This window comes from Ranitomeya imitator, chromosome 4 (genome assembly GCF_032444005.1).
Source record: "Ranitomeya imitator isolate aRanImi1 chromosome 4, aRanImi1.pri, whole genome shotgun sequence".
Lineage (NCBI taxonomy): Eukaryota > Metazoa > Chordata > Amphibia > Anura > Dendrobatidae > Ranitomeya > Ranitomeya imitator.
Genome location: NC_091285.1, coordinates 635,667,678 through 635,695,271, shown reverse-complemented (window position 1 = coordinate 635,695,271; position 27,594 = coordinate 635,667,678). Strand labels below are relative to the sequence as shown.

The window sequence follows — 27,594 nt, the reverse complement described above, 5'->3', positions numbered from 1 at the left end:
TCTTTGTGGTGGAAGCACCAAGAGTCTTTTTTTGTTTTTCTTCCCCCTCAAATCTACCATTATCTTAAGCAGAGACACTTATAAATAGATATCTTCACAGCATATTACAGTGCACCACGTCTACCCGCAGCAAGTCTCCAAAAGTTGCTCCGCTTCCGTTGAGCACGTGCTGTGCACTTCTTGCTCTGCGCAAGCCTGCGGAGATACGTTTCCGAACAAAAGCTGGAGACCATTGAAAGGCTACTTGATTAAACCTGTGCATATGACAGCCATATCTAATAGGGATAAAAGCTTAACAGGTACTTCATAAATAAGAGGCAAGGACACCAAGTCTGAGATGACCGTCCATTAAAAACAGCAGAGAAGACCTTCTTCAACTTATCCTAAAGGCCCAATGTGATGGGCAGAAGCAAAGTCTCTTTCCAAACTCTTCGGCGTGGTCTTCTAAAAATATGTAAATATTAAAATAGTACTTTCGGTGCAACGGAAGAGGAAGAGAAAAATAAAAATATCCATTGATTGGAGTTCATTCATCTAAAAAGAGGCTCGGTGGTGATGGTGCGACTCCACAACATGCTAAAAACTTTCATAATTAAATAAATAGAGACTTTCCCCAGTCGGAGGAAATGACAACCTTACCCAGGAACAGATAAATAGGCTTCCATATATCTTAAAAATTGTAAAAGCAAAAAAAAAAAAAAAAGTTTCAGTTCATAAGACACAACAAAAAGGCGTTGTGTTCTGACGTATGTAGTTCCACAAGTGGGGCAGGAGGTCTTGATCGAAGCCTCCAACTCTGATGCAGAGTCCCTAAAAAAATGGAGGACAGTAACATCTTGATCGATGAAATCTTATAATATAAAGGGGATTCCTCACCCCATGTGTTGGGATAGGTCGAAATGGGGAAAAAAATAAAATAAAAAATAAAATATATATATATATTTCCAACTGATATAGATGGATAGGAAGAGGGAGCCTACCTCCCCTTACAGGAAGAATGTTCAGAAGAATCCCCGATACACCACATAATATACGATTATCCATTTTTGAGTCTCAAAGCCATGTCTGCAGATGATGTCGGGGAGGGGGCAATCCTCCCCTCCCATGCCAGATGCTACCTGCTGAAAAAAGGTAGATTTTGGGGACTGATGAGAGTGCTGCTTCTAGGAGACTCCGTCTGAGCCATGATACCCTGGAACCAGGAGGCTACGTCTACCTCCTGTGTTTCATACTGACGCAAGAACGGGTGCTCCTGCAAGAGAACAGAAATGCATCGTTGTAATGATAAACTAAGATTTTTTTTTTGGGGGGGGGGGGGGGGGGAAGGGGAAAATGTATTTACCCAGTTTTTATAAAACCCTTGTTGCAATGTGCTGCAGATCTAGCAGTTCTCCAAATGTGGAGCTCTGTGTAACTCCACCCACACCACTGACTGGCTGCTTTCTGTGTGCACTGCATAGGCAGAAAGCAGTTTATCAGTGGTGTGGGCGGGGTTATACAGAGCTAAACAGAGCTCATAAATATGGACAACGACATGCAGTCATCTAGTGATAATCTCCTGCTGATAAGGCTGCACAATGAAAAGCACATCGCTAGAATTAGGCTTACTGATCCAACATTACGCTGCTCTCAGATTAAGTTGCAAAAACCTTGCGATAGATTCCCTTTAAAAGGATATTCCCATCTCCAAGATCCTATGCCAATATGTAGTGGGCGTAATAATAATATTACCAAATACCTCCAATTAGAAATGTAGTACAGTTTTGTGATTCGCTATGTCTCTTTCCTCATGTGCAGGCATTGCAGAACCTTGGGTATCCATGGTTACGACCACTAGCAACTAGCTAACTGTCAGTATATCAGTGACCACGGATACCTAAGGTCCTGCAATGCCTGCACATGAGGAAAGACACAGCGAATGAGGAAAAACTATACTATATTTCTATGTCTCTGTCCATGTGCAGGCATAGCAGGACCTTAGGTATCCATGGTCACTGATATACTGACAGTTAGTTAGCTAGTTGCTAGTGGTCGTAACCATGGATACCCAAGGTTCTGCAATGCCTGTACATGAGGAAAAAGACATAGCAAATCAGAAAAACTATGCTACATTTCTAATTGGAGGTATTTGCTAATATTATTACAGCTACTACATATTGGGATAGGATCTTGGAGATGGGAATACCCCTTTAAGTGTCAAAGCAACAGGTCTCCATCTCCTACATTGGCAAGAAAAGATGCAAGTGCTGCCGAGATGTGTACCACATCCAAGGAGTCTGCAGTAGAAAGGACTAAAGAAGACTCCCTAATCATGGCACGGTTTGGCTGGGAACTGTAGTGCGTACAATTCTGATCACTCTACATAAGCAATCCAAAATGCAGCGGGAGAGAAGTTATCTAGGAAAACCAGAAATATTGCAAAGGATTGGTTGGAATCATATAGCAGTTTATTGCTAACACAACATAGAAAACCCATCTAAAATGTAGATTTGTTGAATTATTCCTCTATTTTCATTTTACCATAGAATGGCACACAATGCCGGAGCCGCACTCACCAGAAGCTTATTGTACTTTGGCCTCTTTCGGTGATCTTTAGTGAGACTGCGAAAAAAAATACTGGAATTAGCACCAAATAACTGGTAATATAATAGATTTGCATCCACAGGGAACATTTCTCAGCAGAATAACCCCTTGCCTCCACAGCTTTCATCTCCCCCCCCTTCCCCGTCCCCATCTTCCAAGAGCCATAACTTTGAGGTCTTGATTTTTGAGGGACGAGTAAAAGTTTTGAATGTCACCATCCATTTCACCATACAAATGTGACAAAAAATAAATAAAAAATTAAATACTGCAATTCCACTATTGTTTTCTTTGGGGTTTAACAACCATTTGTTTTATGAGAGAAAAAACCTACTTGGCATTACAATTTATCAGGTCAGTATGAATATGGCGATATCAAGTTTATATAGATTATTCCTTATTTTAATGGTGAAAAAAAAAAACAACAAACTTTGTAAACAATAAATTTCAGTTTGTGTCCATTCCTCCATGATCTGTAAATTATTTATTTTTCAGCTGATTGAGATGTGTAGAGGTTTTCTGGCTGTTTCAATTATAAATTTGGGATAGATACAACACTGATTTTTTATTTATTTTTTATTTTTTTTATTACTTTGGGAGGTGTGTTGAAGCCAAAAAAAAACAAAACTGTTCATTCTATCATTTTTTTAAGCTAGACTTTTAGGGACATTGCGATACAAATTGTGTTAAGTTTTTGACATTTCTTTCTTTTTGATGGGGAAAAAGGGTGGTGTGACCCACTGCCCCTAAAACAGAAACAATGTAAAAACAAGTGAAAAATGAAAAAGTTTTTAAAAATATAAAAATTATACATTTTCCAACCTACAGTAATTTGAATTTTTTTTTTTTTTTTTGTCCCCTTAGGAGATTTAATTAACAGCAGCAATCGATCAGAGCTCAGCTCTGGCCGCTGCTGTCAGGCACAGATGCTGCCTGTGCAATACTGCCAGCATCTACTGCGTATGAAGAGCGCTCATCTCCAGCGCCTCCTCCACATACAGTCACCCCCGTAATCACGTACATGATAATGCATTAAGGGCAGGGCTGTGGAGTCGGAGGCCATTTTGGTGGAGTCGGAGGTTTGGCTTACCGACTCCACAGTCCTGGTTAAGGGGATAAACATCAAACTATGAGGATTTTGCTGCAGAAACGTATCGCAAAGGCAAAATGCGCCACCTAAATTGACAGGTTGTTGATGTCAAATCTGCACCACTGGTCAATTAAAGCTGCAGATTTTCTCCCAGGCTGTGGATGAGGAGATTTAGGTAAAATTATATCCACAATACAGTTAGGCCCGGATGCTACAGAGATTAGACCAGCGTGAGCAGAACCTGCTGAATCAAGCGATCATCAGATAGACGTCTTACTTACCAGTCTTTGACAAAAGACTGGAAGAGAGGAGAAAAGCCCATATTATGAGGGAGAACTGGAGGTTCTTCTTGAAGGACTTTGGTGAGAACCTCAAAGTCTGTCTTGCAGTTCTTGTAAGGAAACTGTCCTGTTGCCAGCTCCACCTAAGGGACAACAAGCACAATGGATGACGGTGGAGACACAGCAGTCACTTTAAATGACCACTTAGGAGAAGTCAAATCTGTGGTTAGATCTCTTGGGATTTCCATCTTACCAATGAGATCCCGAGACTCCACACATCTGCTCGAATGTCATAGTCCGGTTTGGTTGGATCCGGAGGATCAATCCTTTCAGGCTGAGAAGAAAAAGAATTCTAATAAAAAATCTAGTATTGTCCATCAATCACTCTCATTAATCAATAGTTACATGGCTGCAACATGGGGACCCGGATTGTTGGCCGCAATATGACCACTCACTTCTCACCCAATTACATGCAAGTAGAGAAGCTTTGCAGAGACCAGTGTAGGAGATGGCTGACAGAAGAGGCCTCTCCCCCTGTCCAACCACCTACATGCCACAGTGGTTACTGACTGCAGCATCTAAGGGATTAAATGAGCCGGATCAGAGGTACTGGCCAATGGGAGATCTCGACACAAAAGATCTCATTTAATAGAGCACAGAGCTGCTGAAATAACATGCTAATATCCCCACAGGTCAAGATTGTCTTATCGATTTACACAAATCGCAAGAGACCTTACTCCTGCTCTCTTGCTATTTTCAACCTGCATCTAATCTCCAGAACCGGGCCCTGTTGCACACTGATCTCAATGAAGAGTTGGCTGTCACATTAATATCAAGTGATCAATAGAAAGGAAAAAAAGAAAGGAAAAAAAAACAAAAAAAAAAAACACGCACTTCATGTGTAGGATCGAGAGGTAAAAAAAAAAAAAAAAGGAGATTATAGAGATACAGTTCGCCCAATGTCGGAAAGGAGTTAAATAACAGTTTCTTCCTCTACGAACGCCACTTTTTCAGTTCATCCCTCACCGCCATGTACGCAGCACAACCCGCACTTCTGGTTTTGGCTTTGGAGTCCACAAGGCGGCCACTTATGCCAAAGTCACAAAGCTTAATCTGCCCGCTGGCGTCCAGCAATATATTGGAAGGCTTGACATCCCGGTGTATGACGCCATGCTTCTCCTTCAGATAGAACAAGGCGTTCACAATCTATAAAAAGACAAGAATCACCAGATCCAGTTGCCGGCAAGATCTCGCTGGATCCTGAACTAGACGCATTGTGTCGGGCAGGTTGTGCTCGGTCACCACTCACCGCTACAGTCATCTTTCCTAGGATTCGCTCTGGGATGGGTCCCTGAATCCTCTTCTTCAGTTTTTCGGCACACGTCCCCATCAGTTCCATGGCTATGAACACATCTGTCTGTGGGGGTGGGGGGAGTACATGTTAGAGGCAAAGATTACAGGATTACTTCCCACAATTATTCTTAAAGGGCACCTGTCAGCAGGTTTTTGTTAATCTGAGAGCAGCATAATGAGTCAGAGGCTCATTCAAAGATTCGGTCATACGTGACATGAAGAACAACACAGCATGGAGCAGTATCTTTTCCATCAACACTACACGGACCAACACTGCATCTGGCAGACCCCATTATAAAGCAATACCTACCCTATAGCAGCAGCTTAACCGTGCACGGCCAAATAACGAGCAGCGTTGGCAACGACATCCAAAGTGCTAAATTGATTTTATTCTTCCATCACAAATAAAGGGAGGCCGTAATGTTTCGACCACAACACAGATCTTGAGAAAGTCTCATCTATTTGTTGGGGGTCAAAACATTGCCATAAGCCAATATATGTGATTGACTTATAAAGAGCAATAATTGTACTTTAGAAGCTGTCACCATGTCCGATTATTTGGAATATATTGAGGACAGAGTCGCCCTCGTACTGGCGCATCTCCATACTTGGACCCCTTCTGAAGATCAGTGGATTGGTGCTCTCCTGCCTGTGTGTTTCATAATAGTACATGACCACAATGCGACATCTTCAGGTTCCTTGACGCCCTCTACTTTTGCTTCTGGTATAGACATGTGACTGCTGGAGCCAATCGCTTTGCTCACAGTGCTGGTCAATTGGTTACAGCAGTCACATGACCATACAGCTGGAGGAAGGAAGCACAGAGACCGGAGATGGACAGGACAGCGCTGGAAGAGGAGCCGTGGGGAGATCAGTAAAGTAGCAGGCGTTACTAATATTATTTTAGAGCAGGTCATGTGGGTTTTGAGGGGAAAAACAAAAAACAAAAAAACAGTAGACAATCCCTTTAACCCCTCTGTGACCTTAGACGTACTATCCCGTCGAGGTGCCCTGGGCTTATCTGACCCTGGACGGGATAGTACGTCATAGCCGATCGGCCGCGCTCACGGGGGGAGCGCGGCCGATCGCGGCCGGGTGTCAGCTGCTTATCGCAGCTGACATCCGGCACTATGTGCCAGGAGCGGTCACGGACCGCCCCCGGCACATTAACCCCTGGCACACCGCGATCAAAGATGATCGCGATGTGCCGGCGGTACAGGGAAGCACCGCGCAGGGAGGGGGCTCCCTGCGGGCTTCCCTGAGCCCCCCGCAGCAACGCGATGTGATCGCGTTGCTGCGAGGGTCTCCTCACCTCCCTCCCTGCTCGAGCCCCGGATCCAAGATGGCCGCGGATCCGGGTCCTGCAGGGAGGGAGGTGGCTTCACAGAGCCTGCTCAGAGCAGGCACTGTGAAGCAGCCTGCACTCCTATCAGATCAGTGATCTGACAGAGTGCTGTGCAAACTGTCAGATCACTGATCTGTGATGTCCCCCCCTGGGACAAAGTAAAAAAGTAAAAAAAAAAATTTCCAAATGTGTAAAAAAAATAAAAAAAAATATTCCAAAATAATGAAAAAAAAAAAAAAATATTATTCCCATAAATACATTTCTTCATCTAAATAAAAAAAAAAAACCAATAAAAGTACACATATTTAGTATCGCCGCGTCCGTAACGGCCCGACCTATAAAACTGGCCCACTAGTTAACCCCTTCAGTAAACACCGTAAGAAAAAAAAAAAAAAAACGAGGCAAAAAACAACGCTTTATTATCATACCGCCGAACAAAAAGTGGAATAACACGCGATCAAAAGGACAGATATAAATAACCATGGTACCGCTGAAAGCGTCATATTGTCCCGCAAAAAAAGAGCCGCCATACAGCATCATCAGCAAAAAAATAAAAAAGTTATAGTCCTGAGAATAAAGCGATGCAAAAATAATTATTTTTTCTGTAAAATAGTTTTTATCGTATAAAAGCACCAAACCATAAAAAAATGATATAAATGAGGTATCGCTGTAATCGTACTGACCCGAAGAATAAAACTGATTTATCAATTTTACCAAACGCGGAACGGTATAAACGCCTCCCCCAATAGAAATTCATGAATAGCTGGCTTTTGGTCATTCTTCCTCACAAAAATCGGAATAAAAAGCGATAAAAAAATGTCACGTGCCCAAAAATGTTTTCAATAAAAACGTCAACTCGTCCCGCAAAAAACAAGACCTCACATGACTCTGTGGACCAAAATATGGAAAAATTATAGCTCTCAAAATGTGGTATTGCAAAAAATATTTTTTGCAATAAAAAGGGTCTTTCAGTGTGTGACGGCTGCCAATCATAAAAATCCGCTAAAAAACTCGCTATAAAAGTAAATCAAACCCCCCTTCATCACCCCCTTAGTTAGGGAAAAATAAAAAAAAATGTATTTATTTCCATTTTCCCATTAGGGCTAGGGTTAGGGCTAGGGTTAGGGCTAGGGCTAGGGTTAGGGCTAGGGTTAGGGCTAGGGTTAGGGTTAGGGTTAGGGCTAGGGTTAGGGCTAGGGTTAGGGCTAGGGTTAGGGCTAGGGCTAGGGCTAGGATTAGGGTTAGGGTTAGGGTTGGGGCTACAGTTAGGGTTGGGGCTAAAGTTAGGGTTAGGGTTTAGATTACATTTACAGTTGGGAATAGGGTTGGGATTAGGGTTAGGGGTGTGTCAGGGTTAGAGGTGTGGTTAGGGTTACCGTTGGAATTAGGGTTAGGGGTGTGTTTAGATTAGGGTTTCAGTTATAATTGGGGGGTTTCCACTGTTTCGGCACATCAGGGGCTCTCCAAACACGACATGGCGTCCGATCTCAATTCCAGCCAATTCTGCGTTGAAAAAGTAAAACAGTGCTCCTTCCCTTCCGAGCTCTCCTGTGTGCCCAAACAGGGGTTTACCCCAACATATGGGGTATCAGCGTACTCAGGACAAATTGGACAACAACTTTTTGGGTCCAATTTCTCCTGTTACCCTTGGTAAAATAAAACAAATTGGAGCTGAAGTAAATTTTTTGTGTAAAAAAGTTAAATGTTCATTTTTATTTAAACATTCCAAAAATTCCTATTAAACACCTGAAGGGTTAATAAACTTCTTGAATGTGGTTTTGAGCACCTTGAGGGGTGCAGTTTTTAGAATGGTGTCACACTTGGGCATTTTCTATCATATAGACCCCTCAAAATGACTTCAAATGAGACGTGGTCCCTAAAAAAAAATGGTGTTGTAAAAATGAGAAATTGCTGGTCAACTTTTAACCCTTATAACTCCCTAACAAAAAAAAAAATTGGTTCCAAAATTATGCTGATGTAAAGGAGACATGTGGGAAATGTTACTTATTAAGTATTTTGTGTGACATATCTCTGTGATTTAATTGCATAAAAATTCAAAGTTTGAAAATTGCGAAATTTTCAAAATTTTCGCCAAATTTCCGTTTTTTTCACAAATAAACGCAGGTACTATCAAAGAAATTTTACCACTATCATGAAGTACAATATGTCACGAGAAAACAATGTCAGAATCACCAGGATCCGTTGAAGCGTTTCGGAGTTATAACCTCATAAAGGGACAGTGGTCAGAATTGTAAAAATTGGCCTGGTCATTAACGTGCAAACCACCCTTGGGGGTAAAGGGGTTAAACAAATAAGAATTTGCTTGTTATGCCCTATATATACACGCCTGGCTCAACTGCAAAAAAAATAAATAAAAATAAATAAATCAGATTTCTTTAGGCAAACAATGAATAGCTGAAATGAGAAAATGCAGCCATTTGGCAGATTTTTATGTCGGCATGTGAGCTGTATGCTCAGATTGGAATCAGTGGCTAACTATCCAGATACCAGGGCTGTGGAGTTGGAACCCATTTTGGTGGAGTCGGTGTCATGGAAATTGAGGAGTCGGAGGTTTGGCTTACCGACTTCACAGCCCTGCCAGATAGGGATGATCATGTCATGGACATAGAGGACACAAGCAGTTGTCACAGCAGGAGACCTGGCTACAATAAAGGCTTACATTTGTGATGAAGGTGCCGTAACACTGGACGATGTAGGGGCAGTCGTGGCTCTTCAGTACAACATCCAAGTCCATCAAGATCCTTTTATTCTCTTCCTTGTTACCGGAACGTCGCATTTGCTGAAAACCAGAACCAGAGATATTAGGGCAGTCATGTAATAGACCTACAGAAGACATAACAGGCCCAAAACGGCACAGACCCAGGGTGCCGGGACTAGTCCGAGGTCAGTGACCTGACAGTGAAGGTTGGGACTGTATGGGAACAAGGGAAGAGTGACCTCGAGACATCAGATTACAATCCTCCCAATGGCTACCTTCACAGCAATGACATGTCCAGTCTTCTTAAACCTCATCTTCCACACTTGTCCGCAAGTCCCGCTGCCAATTTCACCCAAATTTTCCAAGTCATTTATATCCGCCTGGTATTTCTAGATTTAAGAAATATCGAACATTAATAAACTGTTCATCATCCGCATAGAAGCGGCATACAGCTTCAGTGGTGGTTTTGAGGCCGTGTAAGGACGTGTTCTCGTCTCCTCTTGTCCCTGCCAGCATAGAAGGTGGTGGTGGAAGGACAGGTCCATCACGGTGACAGATCCAGAACCGTTGCAGGACTAAAATGGTCCATTTTGACAAATTTAAAATTGCATGTCTCTTGAGAAAGTGAGGGAGGTAGTCGGGTACATCTAGCTCTCTACTCGTTACTTTGGGAGTTCTGAAAATGGGTGAGCAAGTGTTCAGTCATTTGCAATATCTCCAGAATCTGTCCTTTCCTCAACCCTAAATTGACTAAAATGATAGTGCTTACCCTCATCATTTCCCACCTCAACTACAGCAATATCCTTCTCTGTGGCCGCCCTGTTAACACTCTGGCACCACTCCAATCTCTCCTTAACTTCTGCTGCCCGACCAATACACCTTTCTCCAGGTTAATCTTCTCTGCAAATCCTTTTATTGGCTCCCAACTTCCCAACATATTCAGTTCAAACTGCTAACAGTGACCTACAAAGCCGTCCACAGTCTGTCTCCTCCATGTATCTCCAAACTAATCTGCCGATATATTTCAATATGCACGCTGATACCTTCCTTACCAATCATCTCCAAGACGCTTCCCGAGTATCCCTCAACCTCTGCAATTCTGTGCCCCAACATGTCCAATTTTCCACCACATACGGAACTTTCAGACGGAACTTGAAAACTCATCTCTTCAAGAAAGATTACAGCCTGCAATGACCCCGTTGCCACCTCACTACCAGAGGAGCTGCCGCAACCTAGTGTCTCCTTCCCATTACCCTATAGACTATAAACCCGCAAGGGCAGGACCCTTCTTACCTCCGTACCAGTCTGTGATTGCCTCTATATTTTGTATGTATCCCCATTTCACATGTACAGCACCATGGAATCAGATATCCCAGAGAAACCAGCAGAGTAAGCCCCTGACACGTAGCCATCTCTCCACTCCTGGAGGAGCAAGTTGGGGCACCATTTTCAAGACCAATGAGCGTCCCACCTTCCGAGGCCACATCTATCAAACACTAAATATCTACTGATTAAGTTAGATATAAGAATAACCCTTCAAAAGCCTTGAGGGTTATAACTAACTTCATAAACGCCTATTGTCAGATACTCCTTGTAAATGAGGGCAATTTTCTTCTCATTAAAATCGAGCCATTCTTGAGACTAGTACTTTTTTGTTTACAGCTCGCTGCCTTGGAGACCGACCACTGTTGCTAGACAGCAGAACATGCACAGTGCTTACAAGTTCTTTTCTATTGAGCTTGTAAGCACTGTTTTGAAGCTGGCCAGGGTCGCTATAGCGCCTGGTTACCTGCTAATCCCGGCCAGCTTGGTCGCATTGCTAACAAGCCAAACAGCAGCAGTGGTTGGTCTTCTACATCATGAGCTGCGAACAAAAACTACTACTTGACCCCCTTTCATATATCCTATCTCTTCCTAAGAAACTGTTTCCTACCTTTGAAGGACTGGCAGGAGTCTGAGCACACATACTGAGATCACTGACCTAACACTCCTCCTCTGCATGGATCCTGACGATGCTTTGGAGCGCCGACATGTGCGGCTAGTCATAAGAAATAATACCACAACATTCATCAGGATCGGCAGAATCCATGCAGAGGAGGATAGTGAAGAATGATGTGAGCATGTGTGCTCAGACTCCTGTCAATCATTAAAAGGTAGCTCCGGCCCATCGGTGCCGTCCTTATGTCAGGTCTTCTGATTCCGGTGACTAGATAGTAAGTAACAAAGCAGGAATCGGAAGCAACAAAGGGTAACATGGCCAACACCGAGATGGCTCATAGAAGCAGGGCATAAAAGTATATTAGAAATGTGACGGTTAGGAAGAGTTAGGACTTATGAAAGGGGACCAAATAGTACTGGAAAACCCCTTTAATATAACAAGAACGGCTGCAAACTCTTAAGGGAATCAGTCATCGGGTTTTTGCTATGGAATCCGACAGCATGATGTAGGGGTAGAGACCCCGATTACAGCGATGTATCACTTATGGGCCTGCTTGCTGCAGTTGTGATGCAATCTGTTTTCTCTGCTATGTAGCAGTGCTCAGAATGCTGAGCTGTGTAATACCCCGCCCACATCACTGATTGGCAGCTTGTCCACAGTTAGCTGCCAGTCAGCAAGCTGCTAATCAGTGGTGGGGGCAGGGTTACATAGATTAGCTGGATTGGCTTGCAGGTGACACCCAGCTCTCTAGTAATCTTCTGGCTATAAAATACTGATTGTACTGAAACTACCACACAGCCTTGTAAGTGACAACACTGGAATCAGAGTCTTAGCCCCTTCATCATGCAGCTCTCAGAGACCGACAGACGTACTTGGTTTCAACAGTCATTCTGTGCTGACAGTTCTTTTAAATAGTAAAATTATGACGACATATTCCCTTAAAATGAACAGTAGGCTGCAAAATGGCTTGGTTTTTACTAAAACTATCAGACAATAGCCATCTACGAAAATGGAAATAAACCTTGAATGGCCAACCAATTTTCACACCTGTGCATTTCAGCAGCCAATTTTTTGTTTTTGCACCACAATGGCTGTATAAAACTTTGTAGGTTGTAATGCCTGCATAAAGAATTTATTTCATACAGGTTAGAAAGGTTTTTTTTGCCCTCTCCATCACTGCCCTCTCCCCCACCTCCATCATTGCCCTCTCCACCACCTCCATCATTGCCTTGTCCCCCACCACCTCCATTATTGCCTTGTCCCCCACCACCTCCATTATTGCCTTGTCCCCCACCATCTCCATCATTGCCCTTTCCACCCCACCACCATCATTGCCTTCTCCCCCACCATTGACCTTTCCACCACCTCCATCATTGCTTCCTCTCCCACCACCACTATTACCCTACAAACACACACAGTAGGTGACTATATAAAAGAGGGACGCCAAGATCTGAGTGACTGGCTAATACGTGTATATCCCGCATTCATAACCGCACTCACCTGCCCATCGATGACTAGATACCCGGTCTGCTTAATTATTTCTTGCAACTTCTGGTCAATTTCAGTGCTGGGAAAAAATATCAGGAAAAAGGAAGAAAAGGTTGTGTAAAGTTGTAACTATTCGCATACAATAAAAGTCTTCAAGAAAGCCAAAAATATCGAGGAGCAGCAGCTGAAAATCAGATGGGAACTGTGCGTAGTGAAGGCAGAGCGTGTGTCCGATGTACGGCCATGCGGGGAGCACCCGCTTACGGTCAGATCTTTATTAGCGCTGAGTGAACGTGCTCAGATCACCCGAGCACTCCCTGATAACACTGTATCCGAGCACGTTCGCTCAGCGCTGATCCTTAAGCATTGGGACTTCTGTTCCAGTTATGTTTCCTATGTCAGGCAGACAGGAACGAATCGATATACGAGTATTGCAGGAAACCTGCCAGCATCAGTAAGTCCGATGTGACGCCCACATGACTCCAGTATGACCGGTGTTGGGGATGCCAGTATATAGGAGGCAGTTTGCAGGGCTCCTGTCCATGTTTTTTTTTGCCATGATGCATTTGAAAGTATTAAAGGGTTAGTCCCATCTTCACAGATGGATACTGTCAGATTTTATAAATGCAAGCAATTTTGCAATTTACTGCTTATTAAAATTCTTAGCCATTCTTGAGGTATTAACTTTTCTCTTCAGCTTGTTGCCTAGGAGACCGACCACTGCTGCTAGTCAGTAGAACATGTGCAGTGTTTACAGGGTCTTTTCTATTGAGCTTGTAGGGATTGTTTTGAAGCTCTCCTCCGGGGATGCTGGAGGGTGCTGTTACCTTCTGAGCCGGGCCAGCTTTAGGGAAGTGCTTACATGTCAGGCCGCAGCAGTGGTCGGCCTTTTAGCCAACTAAACTGTAAACAGAAAACAAGTGTTATATCTGCAAATGTTAAAAAGCAGTAAACAGAAAAAGGACTAACAATATCCATCATTGAAGGTGGGAAGAACCCGTCAATCGCCACACACCTAGCCTGATTGAAAGCCAATCAGTGTCACTCCTTCCTGCTGAGATCCCACACTGCTCAGAACAAGCTGCCGCTGTCAGTCAGGTGTGCTTGGTGGAGACTGAATACATCGGACTCATCAGCTCTTTTTAGATGCACTTACAGAAAGCAGGGCTGCGGAGTCGGTAAGCCAAACCACCGACTGACTTCTCAACTCCCCTACCTTCCGACCCCACAGCCCTGCCTGACTGCTGAGCATGTTCATAAAGTGCAGCACAGATTCATCTCAGCTCCGACCCCACAGCCCTGCCTGACTGCTGAGCATGTTCATAAAGTGCAGCACAGATTCATCTCAGCTCCGACCCCACAGCCCTGCCTGACTGCTGAGCATGTTCATAAAGTGCAGCACAGATTCATCTCAGCTCCGACCCCACAGCCCTGCCTGACTGCTGGGCATGTTCATAAAGTGCAGTACAGATTCATCTCAGCTCCGACCCCACAGCCCTGCCTGACTGCTGAGCATGTTCATAAAGTGCAGCACAGATTCATCTCAGCTCCGACCCCACAGCCCTGCCTGACTGCTGAGCATGTTCATAAAGTGCAGCACAGATTCATCTCAGCTCCGACCCCACAGCCCTGCCTGACTGCTGAGCATGTTCATAAAGTGCAGCACAGATTCATCTCAGCTCCGACCCCACAGCCCTGCCTGACTGCTGAGCATGTTCATAAAGTGCAGCACAGATTCATCTCAGCTCCGACCCCACAGCTCTGCCTGACTGCTGAGCATGTTCATAAAGTGCAGCACAGATTCATCTCAGCTCCGACCCCACAGCCCTGCCTGACTGCTGGGCATGTTCATAAAGTGCAGCACAGATTCATCTCAGCTCCGACCCCACAGCCCTGCCTGACTGCTGAGCATGTTCATAAAGTGCAGCACAGATTCATCTCAACTAAAAGCCGGGATCCTAAGATTAGGAGCAGAACAGACACTTATAGGACATTTCATAGCTTTCTCAAATTCTTATGAAGACATTTACAGCACATACTGCATTGTAATACTGTGCCCAATTAATTATATATTTTAGGAGTCGGTCCATTTTATACCGAGTCCAACTCCACCAAAATGGACACCGGCTCCACAGCCCTGAAAGGCTTCCAGAATTGCCCAAAAAAGTTTGAACAAGGTGTGGCGAACATGGGTTAGATATCCGCAAACAGGAGGAACTCCTCAAGCCCTTAAAAGGGGTATTCCCATCTCCAAGATCCTATCCCAATATGTAGTAGCTGTAGCAAGAATAATAATATTAGCAAATAACTCCAATTAGAAATGTAGTATAGTTTTTCTGATTCGCTATGTCTTTTTCCTCATGTGCAGGTATTGCAGGACTTTAGGTATCCATGGTTACGTCCACTGATCTAAATGACAACTAGTTGCCAGTGGTTCTAACCATGTATGCCTAACGTCTTGCAAATGAGGAAAGAAACAGTGAATCAGAAGAACTACACTACATTTCTAATTGGAGGCATTTGTGAATAATATTATTACCACTACTATATATTGGGATAGGATCTTGGAGATGGGAATGCTCTTTTAAAGCTAACATTTCGAGACCTGGTTGAAATAGTGAGTTAAGGTTATGACAAGGATAAGGTTTAACATACCGCATATACTCGAGTATGAGCTGAGTTTTTCAGCACTTTTTTGTGCTGAAAACACTCCTCTCGACTTATACACGAGTCAATGTCCCAAAAGGAGGTGGGGGAGGGGGTGCGGCGGGACACAGGAGGCCGGAGCTGGCTGCTGTGGCTAAAGCCTGTGCTCGCTGCTAAAAAGAAATGGGTATTCACTGCACTGGCACTGAATATTCATTTCTCTTATAGCGCGCACAGTGTCAGCCATAGCCGCTATCTTCCAGCAGCTGCCGGGCTATCACGAGTGCGTGCTACTTAAGAGTTATGAATATTGACTTCTCTCCACTCCCATAGGCGTGGAGTGAATACTCATTACTTTAATGAGTGTGTACAAGTGATAGCCCAGCCGCTGGAGCTGCAAGAACCGGAACAAGATACAGCGAGGGCGCGCAGGGAAGGTAAGTAGAATTTTTTTTTATGCTTTTCTCATGGGGGTCATGCATACCGGGATAGGGATGAGGAGCCCTACGCATACCGGGATAGGGATGAGGAGCCCTACGCATACCGGGATAGGGATGAGGAGCCCTACGCATACCGGGATAGGGATGAGGAGCCCTACGCATACCGGGATAGGGATGAGGAGCCCTACGCATACCGGGATAGGGATGAGGAGCCCTACGCATACCGGGATAGGGATGAGGAGCCCTACGCATACCGGGATAGGGATGAGGAGCCCTACGCATACCGGGATAGGGATGAGGAGCCCTACGCATACCGGGATAGGGATGAGGAGTCCTAGGCATACCGGGATAGGGATGAGGAGCCATGCACACCAGGATAGGGATGAGGAGCCATGCATACCGGGATAGGGATGAGGAGCCATGCACACCAGGATAGGGATGAGGAGTCCTAGGAATACCAGGATAGGGATGAGGAGCCATGCACACCAGGATAGGGATGAGGGGACAACGCATACCCGGCTTATACTCGAGTCAATACGTTTTCCCAGTTTTTAGTGTCAAAATTACATGCCTCGGCTTATACTCGATTATATACGGTACATTGAATTCTGAAATTAGACCATGAATCAAGCAAGTTTTGTTAATCTTTCCATTTTTTATTTGCATGATTTATCTAAATTTCACTCGAGTGATTTTGTAATTGTGTAACCCTTGAACTATACAATGTATGAAGCCAGATTCTTCTTCAACATGTTATTGTTACATTTCTTAATATTCAGGAGAGACTGCTAGGATTTAACATGCCATTATGTTGTTGCTCTGTGTGATATTACCTTTTCAAGAAAACAAGTTAAAAAAAATATAGGAAGGCCTCCAGTGTCATGATCTCCTAAGCATCTAGAGAAGCCCTGTTAATGAGGTTCTACACTACTAGGACAACCCCTTCTCGATCTGACTGGTACCAATAAAATAACACCTATACTCCACTCCCATGCTGGCACGTGTTCCTCGCGTGGTTGTTAGGACACGTGGTGCCCGGAGCCCAATCAGCGATGGTGTGACTGTCCCAGTCTTCGGACAAATGGAACATCAAGATGAAGCCAGGGCTGCGGCGGCTCTGACTTCCTCAGGATGTTCGACTTGTCCGAAGACTGGGACGGACAGGAGCGCCATCGCTGATTGGGTGAAGGGCACCACGTGTCGTAACCACACGAGAGCCCCAAGAACGCGAACTGGAACCGTGCCAGCACGGTAGGCGAGTGTTTTAAGCTTCATTGGCGCCAAACATTCAGATCGAGAAACGGGTGTCCCAGTAGTGGACAACCACCTTCAAGGTCCTGATGTGGATCAGACGAGGCTTGTAAAGCATGGATTACACAGATACAGCACAGTTTGCCAGGGTGGACGCTTACCTCTCCAGGCTGCGCTGTGTCAGGTAGTTGGTTTGTGGCAGGCTGAGCATATTCCGTGGCCGGACTGGCAATGAAGTATGATGGTGTGTGGGGTTGTCAAGACGAGTGTGTCCATCATTGGCTAGAGGAAGTTGTAAGGCTGCACAAAAAAGGGGTAGAGGCCGGTATGTAGAAGAGGGCGAAAGACTGGCCAACGAAGAAAAGCATTGAGCAACAGCAGATGTCCTTGATACCCTGTGTGCGCCACCCCCAGGTCTACTCTACTTTCCCTATACTGATGCACCCATTAGTTTGGTTATACCCCATGCAATATGCCTGCGCAGATCTTTGTACTTGCTCTTTAACCCTTTCCCACCTCCTCTCTGGTTGTTAGGCTCTTCTGAGCTCATGCTCCATAGAAAGCCTACATGCTGTGTCCACAACGCATGCAACATTCCCCCTTCCATGCACAAAGACAGGTGGTAGAGCAATGCCAAGCCTGAGCAGCGGAGGGAACGACAGACCAAATGTATACGAAAGGGTCAGAATGGAGAGAAACATGGGAAAAGGTTAACAAAAAAATAACAAGAAAATAGCAGTGGGGTGCATGTTAAGGGTGACAAATGGAGGAGGTGGTTAGCTGGGCCTGGAGCAAGTGAAGAGCTGATAAAGGACGATCCGGTACCTGCTCTCTGGGATGGAGCGGGCGTGGGGCTTAGAGTGATGAGAATAACTGGGGGGAAAAAAAAAAAAATACGAAAAAATAAAAATAAAATCAACATAAAATACAGAGCAACCTAAGAGATAACAGGAGACAACAGGAAAAAGGGGACAAAAGACAGTAGGGTCTGGGGGCGAACAGAGGGCCCAATACATCGTATGAAAATGAGGAACGGAAAAGTATAGACTGGATGGAAAGAAAATGGCCACAGGTAATGAAGGAGGGGAAGATACATGAAGATCATTTCCCTAAAAATACCATAAAATGGGTACCACCACCTCATGGCATATACGCTGGAAATTATATAGAAGTCTGACCGACGCAGCTCAAACCTCTGGTACCGCACCCATCTCTAGTGCTGGGGGTCGCCCAATATATCCGGGAAGGTGGGCACTGGCTGCCACATCCAAGTGAAGAACAGTGGTGTGGTGGCGTATGCCCTCGCCTCCCTTCATTTGTGTAAGAGTGATAGTGACAGTGGAGCTACCGACATGCAGGGCCTCATCTGCAGAGGTTGGATCCACATCTATGGGACACTTATGGCAGATCCTATGGGAATGTGGTAGCAATACCGCTAGATTGATGGACCCCCCAAAATGCCATCTGTAATAGTAGTTTTATTTGTTTTTCACAGACTAAAACTCTCCCCGCACCAATCATTTTCCTTTCCTGGCACAGAGTACCCCTCTGGGGCGTGACCTTAGGCTCCTCTGCATTATTACTCTGAGCCATGCCCCCTTGTAAAGACCATAAAAATTAACACCAAATAAAAAGGCCATGGAACTAGATATGAGCAGGTGGCGACCACACTCCAGGTCAGCGCTCTCTGGTCTTGGACAGGAGCCGTGTGAATTTTCTACCCTTCAACTTATGATTAGCTAAGCTGGCAAGATGTCATCACCTGTGCACCACACAGAGGACATCACATCAAGCCGGTGGACTCAAACGCCACGTTGGGGACCCTGGAAGCTCAGGAAATGTCCACAGCTCCTGCCAATGGACAGAGAGCACTGACCTGGACCTTGGTTGCAAATGGCATATTCTGGGGAGCAGAAGAATAAAAACAAGAGCAAAAACTGTCCACTTTTTGACCTGGTGACAGATCATCTAACATCAGCAGGACATTTAATTCTAAATACACAGCCATCTAAACCCAACATCAAAATCCAGTGTCACTTTGTAGGCAAGGTGCAAAATGTCAATTTCCATCCTGCGCCTGAGCTTGAAACATGAAAAACAATGCAATCTGCAATGGATAAGTGGCAAGTGCATGAATGCCAAGTGACCCACCACCCATCACCAGCACTGATATTTTACTTTGAAAGTCTGGATCGCAAACTGCGGCACTAACCCCAGTTTCAGATTCCATCAGAGATAGAATAGATTGAAGAAGTCTACACACCCGTGTTAGGCTACTTTCACACTAGCGTTTTTTGCAATACGTTGCAATGCGTCATTTATGGGAAAAAACGCATCCTGCAAAGTTGTTTGCAGGATGCGTTTTTGCCCCATAGATTAACATTAGAGACGCATTGCGACGCATTGACACGTGCGACGGTTGCGCCGTGTTGTGGCGGACCGCTGGGAGCAAAAAACGTTGCATGTAAGGTTTTTTGCTGCCGACAAACCGCTTTTTCCGACCGCGCATGCGCGGTTGGAACTCCGCTCCCACCTCCCCGCACCTTACAATGGGGCAGCGGATGCGCAGGAAAAATGCATCCGCTGCCTCCGTTGTGCGGCGCATTCACTGCTAGCGTCGGAACCTCGGCCCGACGCACTGCGACGGGCCGAGTCCGACGCTAGTGTGAAAGTAGCCTTATAACACCAGGTTTTGTTATGTCAGAAAGTCATACCAAGAAGAATCATTTCAGAACTTTTTCCACCTCGTCACCCATAAGGTGACAGTCAAATCAGAAAATAAACTGAAATCTTATTGGGAGGAAGAAGAAAAATAAAGGACTAATAGTTTATGGGTGTGCATTTTTATGCAGCCAAATTAATACTTTATTTAGGACAGCAGTTAGTACTTTTTTTAGGAGTCTATCAGCTTGGCACATCTAGAATTCGCAATCTCTGCCCATTCTTCCTTGCAGTAGATCCACATCTGTTAGATTGCAGGGGCATCTCCAATGTACAGCGCCCTCTTTAGGACATGCAAAGATTTTCAAATGGATTCAGGTCTGGTCTGTGGTTGGGCCATATCAAATCTTCTTCTGGCGAAGCCTTTCTCTTGAAAATGTAGAGGTATGCTTGGGGTTGTTGTACTGGAAGGTGAAATTCCACTTCACATTCAGCTTTTTAGCATGGGCTCGTAAGTTTAGATTCAAAATTGACTGATACTTGGAATTGTTCATAATTAGCTGCACCTTGGCTAAAGACCCAGTTCCAGCTGCCACAAAACAGTCAGAAAGCATAATGCTGCCTCCACCATGCCTCATTGTGGGTATGGTGTGGTTTTGGTAATGTGCAGAGTTGGCTTTGCACCAAACACACCTTTTGGAATTATAGCCAAAAAGTTCTACCTAAATCTTATCAGACTATTAAAAAAAAAAACCTGGAGCAAGTTCAGAAAAGAGCAACCAGGATGTTGAGCGGACTGCAAAGTATGTCCTACGAGGAATGGTTAAAGGATCTGGTAATGTTTAAAGGGAACCTGTCACCCCCAAAATGGAAGGTGAGCTAAGCCCATCGCCATCAGGGGGCTTATCTACAGCATTCTGGAATGCTATAGATAAGTCCCCGATGTATCTTAAAAGATGAGAAAAAGAGGTTAGATTATACTCACCTGGGTGGGCGGGCGGTCCGGGGCCTCCCATCTTCTTACGATGACGTCCTCTTCTTGTCTTCACGCTGCGGCTCCGGCGCAAGCGTCCTTTGCCCTGTTGAGGGCAGAGCAAAGTACTGCAGTGTGCAGGTGCCAGGAAAGGTCAGAGGCCCAGCGCCTGCACACTGCAGTACTTTGCTCTGCCCTCAACAGGGCAAAGGACGCTTGCGCCGGAGCCGCAGCGTGACGACAAGAAGAGGACGTCATCCTATGAAGATGGGAAGCGCCGGACCGCGAAGCCCATCAGACCGGACCGCAGCGGGACCGTCCTTGGGTGAGTATAATCTAACCTCTTTTTCTCATCTTGCAGGTAACATCGGGGGCTTATCTACAGCATTACAGAATGCTATAGATAAGCCCCTGATGCCGATGGGCTTAGCTCAACTCATTTTCATTTGCACATGGAAGAACGAGAAGCAATGGAATGAAACAGAGGAACAAGATACAGATTAAAAAAAAACTTTTTGACAGTGAGGGTGATCAATGAGTGGAACAGGCTGCCAGGAGAGGTGGCGAGTTCTCCTTCAAATGGAAGTCAGCAGACAGGAGCTAGACAGACATCTGTGTGAGTCGGTGTAGTGAGTCCTGCAGTGAGCAGGGGGTGGGACACGATGACCCTTGAGGTCCGTCTAACTCTTTACATTCTATAACACATTTTCCCTTATGCTGGCAGATGACATAGGTTTTGGCAAAACAGCCAGGCGTGTATGATTTTACTTGTAAGAAAAGCTTCCACCTTGCAACCCTGGCCCATTGGACAGACATATGAAGACTATAGATAATTGTTAACACTTGCAGTACACAAACCGTAACATAGTAATATAGTTAGTAAGGCCGAAAAAAGACATTTGTCCATCCAGTCCAGCCTATATTCCATCATAATAAATCCCCAGATCTACGTCCTTCTACAGAACCTAATAATTGTATGATACAATATTGTTCTGCTCCAGGAAGACATCCAGGCCTCTCTTGAACCCCTCGACTGAGTTCGCCATCACCACCTCCTCAGGCAAGCAATTCCAGATTCTCACTGCCCTAACAGTAAAGAATCCTCTTCTATGTTGGTGGAAAAACCTTCTCTCCTCCAGACGCAAAGAATGCCCCCTTGTGCCCGTCACCTTCCTTGGTATAAACAGATCCTCAGCGAGATATTTGTATTGTCCCCTTATATACTTATACATGGTTATTAGATCGCCCCTCAGTCGTCTTTTTTCTAGACTAAATAATCCTAATTTCGCTAATCTATCTGGGTATTGTAGTTCTCCCATCCCCTTTATTAGTTTTGTTGCCCTCCTTTGTACTCTCTAGTTCCATTATATCCTTCCTGAGCACCGATGCCCAAAACTGGACACAGTACTCCATGTGCGGTCTAACTAGGGATTTGTACAGAGGCAGTACTTGCCAGAAATTCCTGCAGCTCCTTTGATGTTGCTGTAGGCTTTTTGGTAGCCTCTTGGATCAACTTTCTTCTTGTATTTATCAATTTGTGAGACGTCCAGTACTAGGTAATGTTACTGTTGTGGCAAATTTATGCCATATGTTGATGACCGTCTTCAGTGTTGCATAGTACGTATAATGCCATGGGAAAATGTTTGTACTTTTCTCCCATCTAATAACTTTAAAGAATGAGATCCCTTTGCTGTGTTGTAAGCTGTTTATGGCTTTTTCTGTAAACTGCAACTAAGAAAAGGTCAGGAAATTCCTACTAGAACAGCTAAATCTTATAGGCCCTATAATATAGGGGATCAGAATCACTATAATTGATTGCGGCTGTGTACTCATTCCTATGTAACATGAGATTAACGGTGATTGGCTTAAGGTACCTTCACACTCAGCAACTTTACAACGAGGACGACAACGATCCGTGACGTTGCAGCGTCCTGGATAGCGATCTCGTTGTGTTTGACACGCAGCAGCGATCAGGATCCTGCTGTGACTTCGCTGGTCGGAGCTAGAAGTCCAGAACTTTATTTGGTCGTCAGATCAGCGTGTATCGTCGTGTTTGACAGCAAAAGCAACGATGCCAGCAATGATTTACATGGAGCTAACGACCTGTGAGAACGATAAGTGAGTAACCCTTAAGTCACTGGATCGCTCCTGCATCGTTCTGGAGCTACTGTGTTTGACGTCTCTACAGCGACCTAAACAGCGACGCTCCAGCGATCGGCTCGTTGTCTATATCGCTGCAGCGTCGCTGAGTGTGACGGTACCTTTAGTCTGAACACAACCGCGATTATAGAAGAGGGGGTTCACAGTTAACCAATCACATTATTTTAGTTTTGCCAATTTTATTTCCCCCCCTCAAAATGTTCAGTTTCTCAATGGTTTTGCACAGATTATTTGTGGCATTAAAGCTGGAAAAACTTCTGAAATAATCCTTCTTGATGTGATTTTTTTTTTACATGACAAAAACCTGTTATTTTATGAGGGGTGTGGGGACTTTTCATATACACTATATACACTAGTAGAGGAACAAAGGCCAAAAGGCTGCAAAAGAGGTTTCCTTACCGAGAGATCTTACACCCCACGAATAAAACCCATTAAGGGTTGGTGCCACTGAATTTACACGGTCCAGCGGCCAGGTCAGTAATCATGAAGGATCGATGGGATCCCTGAGAAAGGCTTCTTGCCTAATAGCATCTGCAGACCTTCCTGTTGTATAGCGTCGGAGTCTGTGCATTTTATACTGTCTCCACCAAAACGGGAACCGACTCAGACTTCACATCGCCACAGGGGCCCCCCACAACGGCACGCCTCAACGCCACAGGGGCCCCCCACAACGGCACGCCTCAACGCCACAGGGGCCCCCCACAACGGCACGCCTCAACGCCACAGGGGCCCCCCCCAACAGCACGCCTCAACACCACAGGGGCCCCCCACAACGGCACGCCTCAACGCCACAGGGGCCCCCCACAACGGCACGCCTCAACGCCACAGGGGCCCCCCACAACGGCACGCCTCAACGCCACAGGGGCCCCCCCCAACAGCACGCCTCAACACCACAGGGGCCCCCCACAACGGCACGCCACAGGGGCCCGCGACAACGGCACGCCTCAACGCCACAGGGGCCCGCGACAACGGCACGCCTCAACGCCACAGGGGCCCCCCACAGGGGCCCGCGACAACGGCACGCCTCAACGCCACAGGGGCCCCCCACAACGGCACGCCACAGGGGCCCGCGACAACGGCACGCCTCAACGCCACAGGGGCCCCCCACAACGGCACGCCTCAACGCCACAGGGGCCCCCCACAACAGCACGCCTCAACACCACAGGGGCCCCCCACAACGGCACGCCACAGGGGCCCGCGACAACGGCACGCCTCAACGCCACAGGGGCCCGCGACAACGGCACGCCACAGGGGCCCGCGACAACGGCACGCCTCAACGCCACAGGGGCCCCCCACAACGGCACGCCTCAACGCCACAGGGGCCCCCCACAACGGCACGCCTCAACGCCACAGGGGCCCGCGACAACGGCACGCCTCAACGCCACAGGGGCCCGCGACAACGGCACGCCTCAACGCCACAGGGGCCCCCCACAACGGCACGCCTCAACGCCACTGGGGCCCGCGACAACGGCACGCCTCAACGCCACAGGGGCCCGCGACAACGGCACGCCTCAACGCCACAGGGGCCCGCGACAACGGCACGCCTCAACGCCACAGGGGCCCGCGACAACGGCACGCCTCAACGCCACAGGGGCCCGCGACAACGGCACGCCTCAACGCCACAGGGGCCCGCGACAACGGCACGCCTCAACGCCACAGGGGCCCGCGACAACGGCACGCCTCAACGCCACAGGGGCCCGCGACAACGGCACGCCTCAACGCCACAGGGGCCCCCCACAACGGCACGCCACAGGGGCCCGCGACAACGGCACGCCTCAACGCCACAGGGGCCCCCCACAACGGCACGCCACAGGGGCCCGCGACAACGGCACGCCTCAACGCCACAGGGGCCCGCGACAACGGCAAGCCTCAACGTCACAGGGGCCCGCGACAACGGCACGCCTCAACGCCACAGGGGCCCCCCACAACGGCATGCCTCAACGCCACAGGGGCCCCCCACAACGGCATGCCTCAACGCCACAGGGGCCCCCCACAACGGCACGCCTCAACGCCACAGGGGCCCCCCACAACAGCACGCCACAGGGGCCCGCGACAACGGCACGCCTCAACGCCACAGGGGCCCGCGACAACGGCACGCCTCAACGCCACAGGGGCCCCCCACAACGGCAAGCCTCAACGCCACAGGGGCACGCCTCAACGCCACGCCACAGGGGCCCCCCACAACTGCACGCCTCAACGCCACAGGGGCCCCCCACAACCGCACACTTCAACGGCACGCCTCAACGCTACAGGGGCCCCCCACAACGGCACGCCTCAACGCCACAGGGGCCCCCCACAATGGCCCACCTTAGCACCCACTGGCCACAGCCAAAGGCAGCTAACATAAGGTGCAGGCTGTCCCCGACTACCCATGGGGTCCCAGCATTGCAGGAAGTCCACATTACAGCCCACCCCGCCAGCAGGGCCTCCTGGGCACCACATCACTGCTCACCTCCTCACCATATTATAATAACCAGCCTGAACCCAGCACCCCTCCCCCACCCGGCCCATCACCCTCTATTCTCCCCCACCCACCACCTCTATGCTCCTTACTAGGCCGGGGACGCTGCGGGCTGATCTCCAGCTCGATCCTCCTTCTCGCTTCTCTGTTCTCTTGCTTGAGCTTCGCCTCCAGACGAGAGAGTTTCTGTTCTAGGGAGGACGCCGCCATCTTCCATCCGCGCACTAATAATAAACAAACAGCGCAATGCGCACGCGCGGGGACAGACTGACAGCTCTGCCTCTGCGCATGCGCGCCCGGCCTGACAGACAAACAACTTGACATCGCCGGGGTTAAGACCGACAGCTATCAGTGCGCCTGCGCAGAGAGTTTAGAAGTTAGTACGCATGCGGTTAACAACTGAGCATGTTTTTACCTGATGTGCGCCGAACGTCAGTACTGCGCATGCGTCCTTTGCATACACATCTAATAATTCATATAATTTGGAGATAAAGATGTAAAATATTCTGACAGGCGGCACGAGAAGTAATTATATTTTTTCTTACAGCAACACAGTATTTGAGGGCTGGAACAGTTGCTGTACGATTAAGCTGACTGTGCCTAAGGCTACTTTCACACTAGCGTTGTTTGGCCTCCGTCACAATGCGTTGTTTTGGAGAAAAAACGCATCCTGTAAAGTTGCCCGCAGGATCCATTTTTTCTCCATAAACTTTCATTACCGACGCATTGCGACGGATTGCCACACGTTGCATCCATCGTGTTTTGGCAGACCATAAACAAAAGGATGAATGACCTCAGGGAGATCAAAACATCCAACACCGTGGAGACACCATCACGTGTTTCTCAACGCAAGCAATAAATAGCCAGGCCTTTCACCGGGAAGGAACAACCACGGGAAGGGCAGCATCCAAAAAGGAAAACCACCTATGCCAAAACATGGTATCCATCCACAGACAGCTGTTTCGGGGTGTTTTGACGGACCGTCGGCACAAAAAACGCTACATGTAACTTTTTTTGTGCATCGTGTCAGCCATTTCCGACCGCGCATGCGCGGCCGGAACTCCGCCCCCTCCTCCCCGGACCTTACAATGGGGCAGCCGATTGCGGCGGGCCCGTACCGACGCTAGTGTGAAAGTAGCCTTAATGACATTGGGGGTTGTCAGACCGTGGTCTACACACTGCCACTAGGCCCCACACTGGGTGAAAGAAAAGTGTTGCTTCCAGGAAGCAGACGTGGCCAACATCTGATTTTTATTTCTTCTACATCTGGACCTCCGCCACCATTGGCACTACAGTATCAACATAATCTACTATGGTAGGTGCCATGTAGATAAGAAGTGTGAAGAAACACAGTAGTAAAATTAAAGGGAACCTGTCACCCCCAAAATCGAAGGTGAGCTAAGCCCACCAGCATCAGGGGCTTATCTACAGCATTCTGTAATGCTGTACATAAACCCCCGATGTATCCTGAAAGATAAGAAAAAAAGGTTAGATTATACTCACCCAGGGGCGATCCCGGTCCGGTTCTGGTCCGATGGGCGTCGCAGTCCGGTCCAGGGCCTCCCATCTTCTTACGATGACGTCCTCTTGTGGCTCTGGCGCAGGCGTACTTTATCTGTCCTGTTGAGGGCAGAGCAAAGTACTGCAGTGCGCAGGCGTTGGGCCTCTCTGACCTTTCCCGGCGCCTGCGCACTGCAGTACTTTGCTCTGCCCTCAACAGGGCAGATAAAGTACGCCTGCGCCGGAGCCTCAGTGTGAAGACAAGAAGATGACGTCATCGAAAGAAGATGGGAGGCCCCGGACCGGACCGCGACACCCATCGGAACGGGGCCGCCCCTGGGTGAGTATAATCTAACCTCTTTTTCTCATCTTTCAGGATACATCGGGGGCTTATGTACAGCATTCCAGAATGCTGTAGATAAACCCCTGATGCTGGTGGGCTTAGGTTTCCTTCAAACTAGCGTTGCGCACTGCGACGGGCCGAGGTTCCGACGCTAGCAGTGAATGCGCCGCACAACGGGGGCAGCGGATGCATTTTTCCAGCTCATCCGCTGCCCCATTGTGAGGTGCGGGAAGGTGGGGGCGGAGTTCCGGCTGCGCATGCGCGGTCGGAAAAAGCAGACCGTCGGCAGCAAAAAAAAACGTTACATGTAACGTTTTTTGCTCCCGGCGGACCGCCACAACACGGCGCAACCGTCGCACGACGG

General features: G+C 47.2%; 1 protein-coding gene across 2 annotated transcripts in view; it reads right to left on the bottom strand.

Moving 5' to 3' along the window:
* MAP2K7 (mitogen-activated protein kinase kinase 7) overlaps positions 1 to 25,636 on the bottom strand; it is a 26,571-nt gene extending 935 nt beyond the window's left edge. The window contains exons 1-12 of one of the 2 annotated variants that reach the window (XM_069766804.1): positions 25,480 to 25,636; positions 17,958 to 18,005; positions 17,294 to 17,432; positions 12,808 to 12,874; positions 9,644 to 9,757; positions 9,330 to 9,449; positions 5,261 to 5,368; positions 4,978 to 5,157; positions 4,205 to 4,285; positions 3,952 to 4,094; positions 2,556 to 2,601; positions 1 to 1,252 (exon numbers count right to left, since the gene is read on the bottom strand). The exon at positions 1 to 1,252 is cut by the window's left edge and continues 935 nt beyond it. In XM_069766804.1, coding sequence (XP_069622905.1) covers positions 1,115 to 1,252; positions 2,556 to 2,601; positions 3,952 to 4,094; positions 4,205 to 4,285; positions 4,978 to 5,157; positions 5,261 to 5,368; positions 9,330 to 9,449; positions 9,644 to 9,757; positions 12,808 to 12,874; positions 17,294 to 17,432; positions 17,958 to 18,005; positions 25,480 to 25,597 — 1,302 coding nt within the window. In that variant the 5' untranslated portion in view covers positions 25,598 to 25,636 and the 3' untranslated portion in view covers positions 1 to 1,114. The remainder of the gene's footprint in view (positions 1,253 to 2,555; positions 2,602 to 3,951; positions 4,095 to 4,204; positions 4,286 to 4,977; positions 5,158 to 5,260; positions 5,369 to 9,329; positions 9,450 to 9,643; positions 9,758 to 12,807; positions 12,875 to 17,293; positions 17,433 to 17,957; positions 18,006 to 25,479) is intronic. The other variant, XM_069766805.1, reaches the window with a different exon arrangement.
* Between the last annotated feature and the right edge of the window lie 1,958 nt (positions 25,637 to 27,594).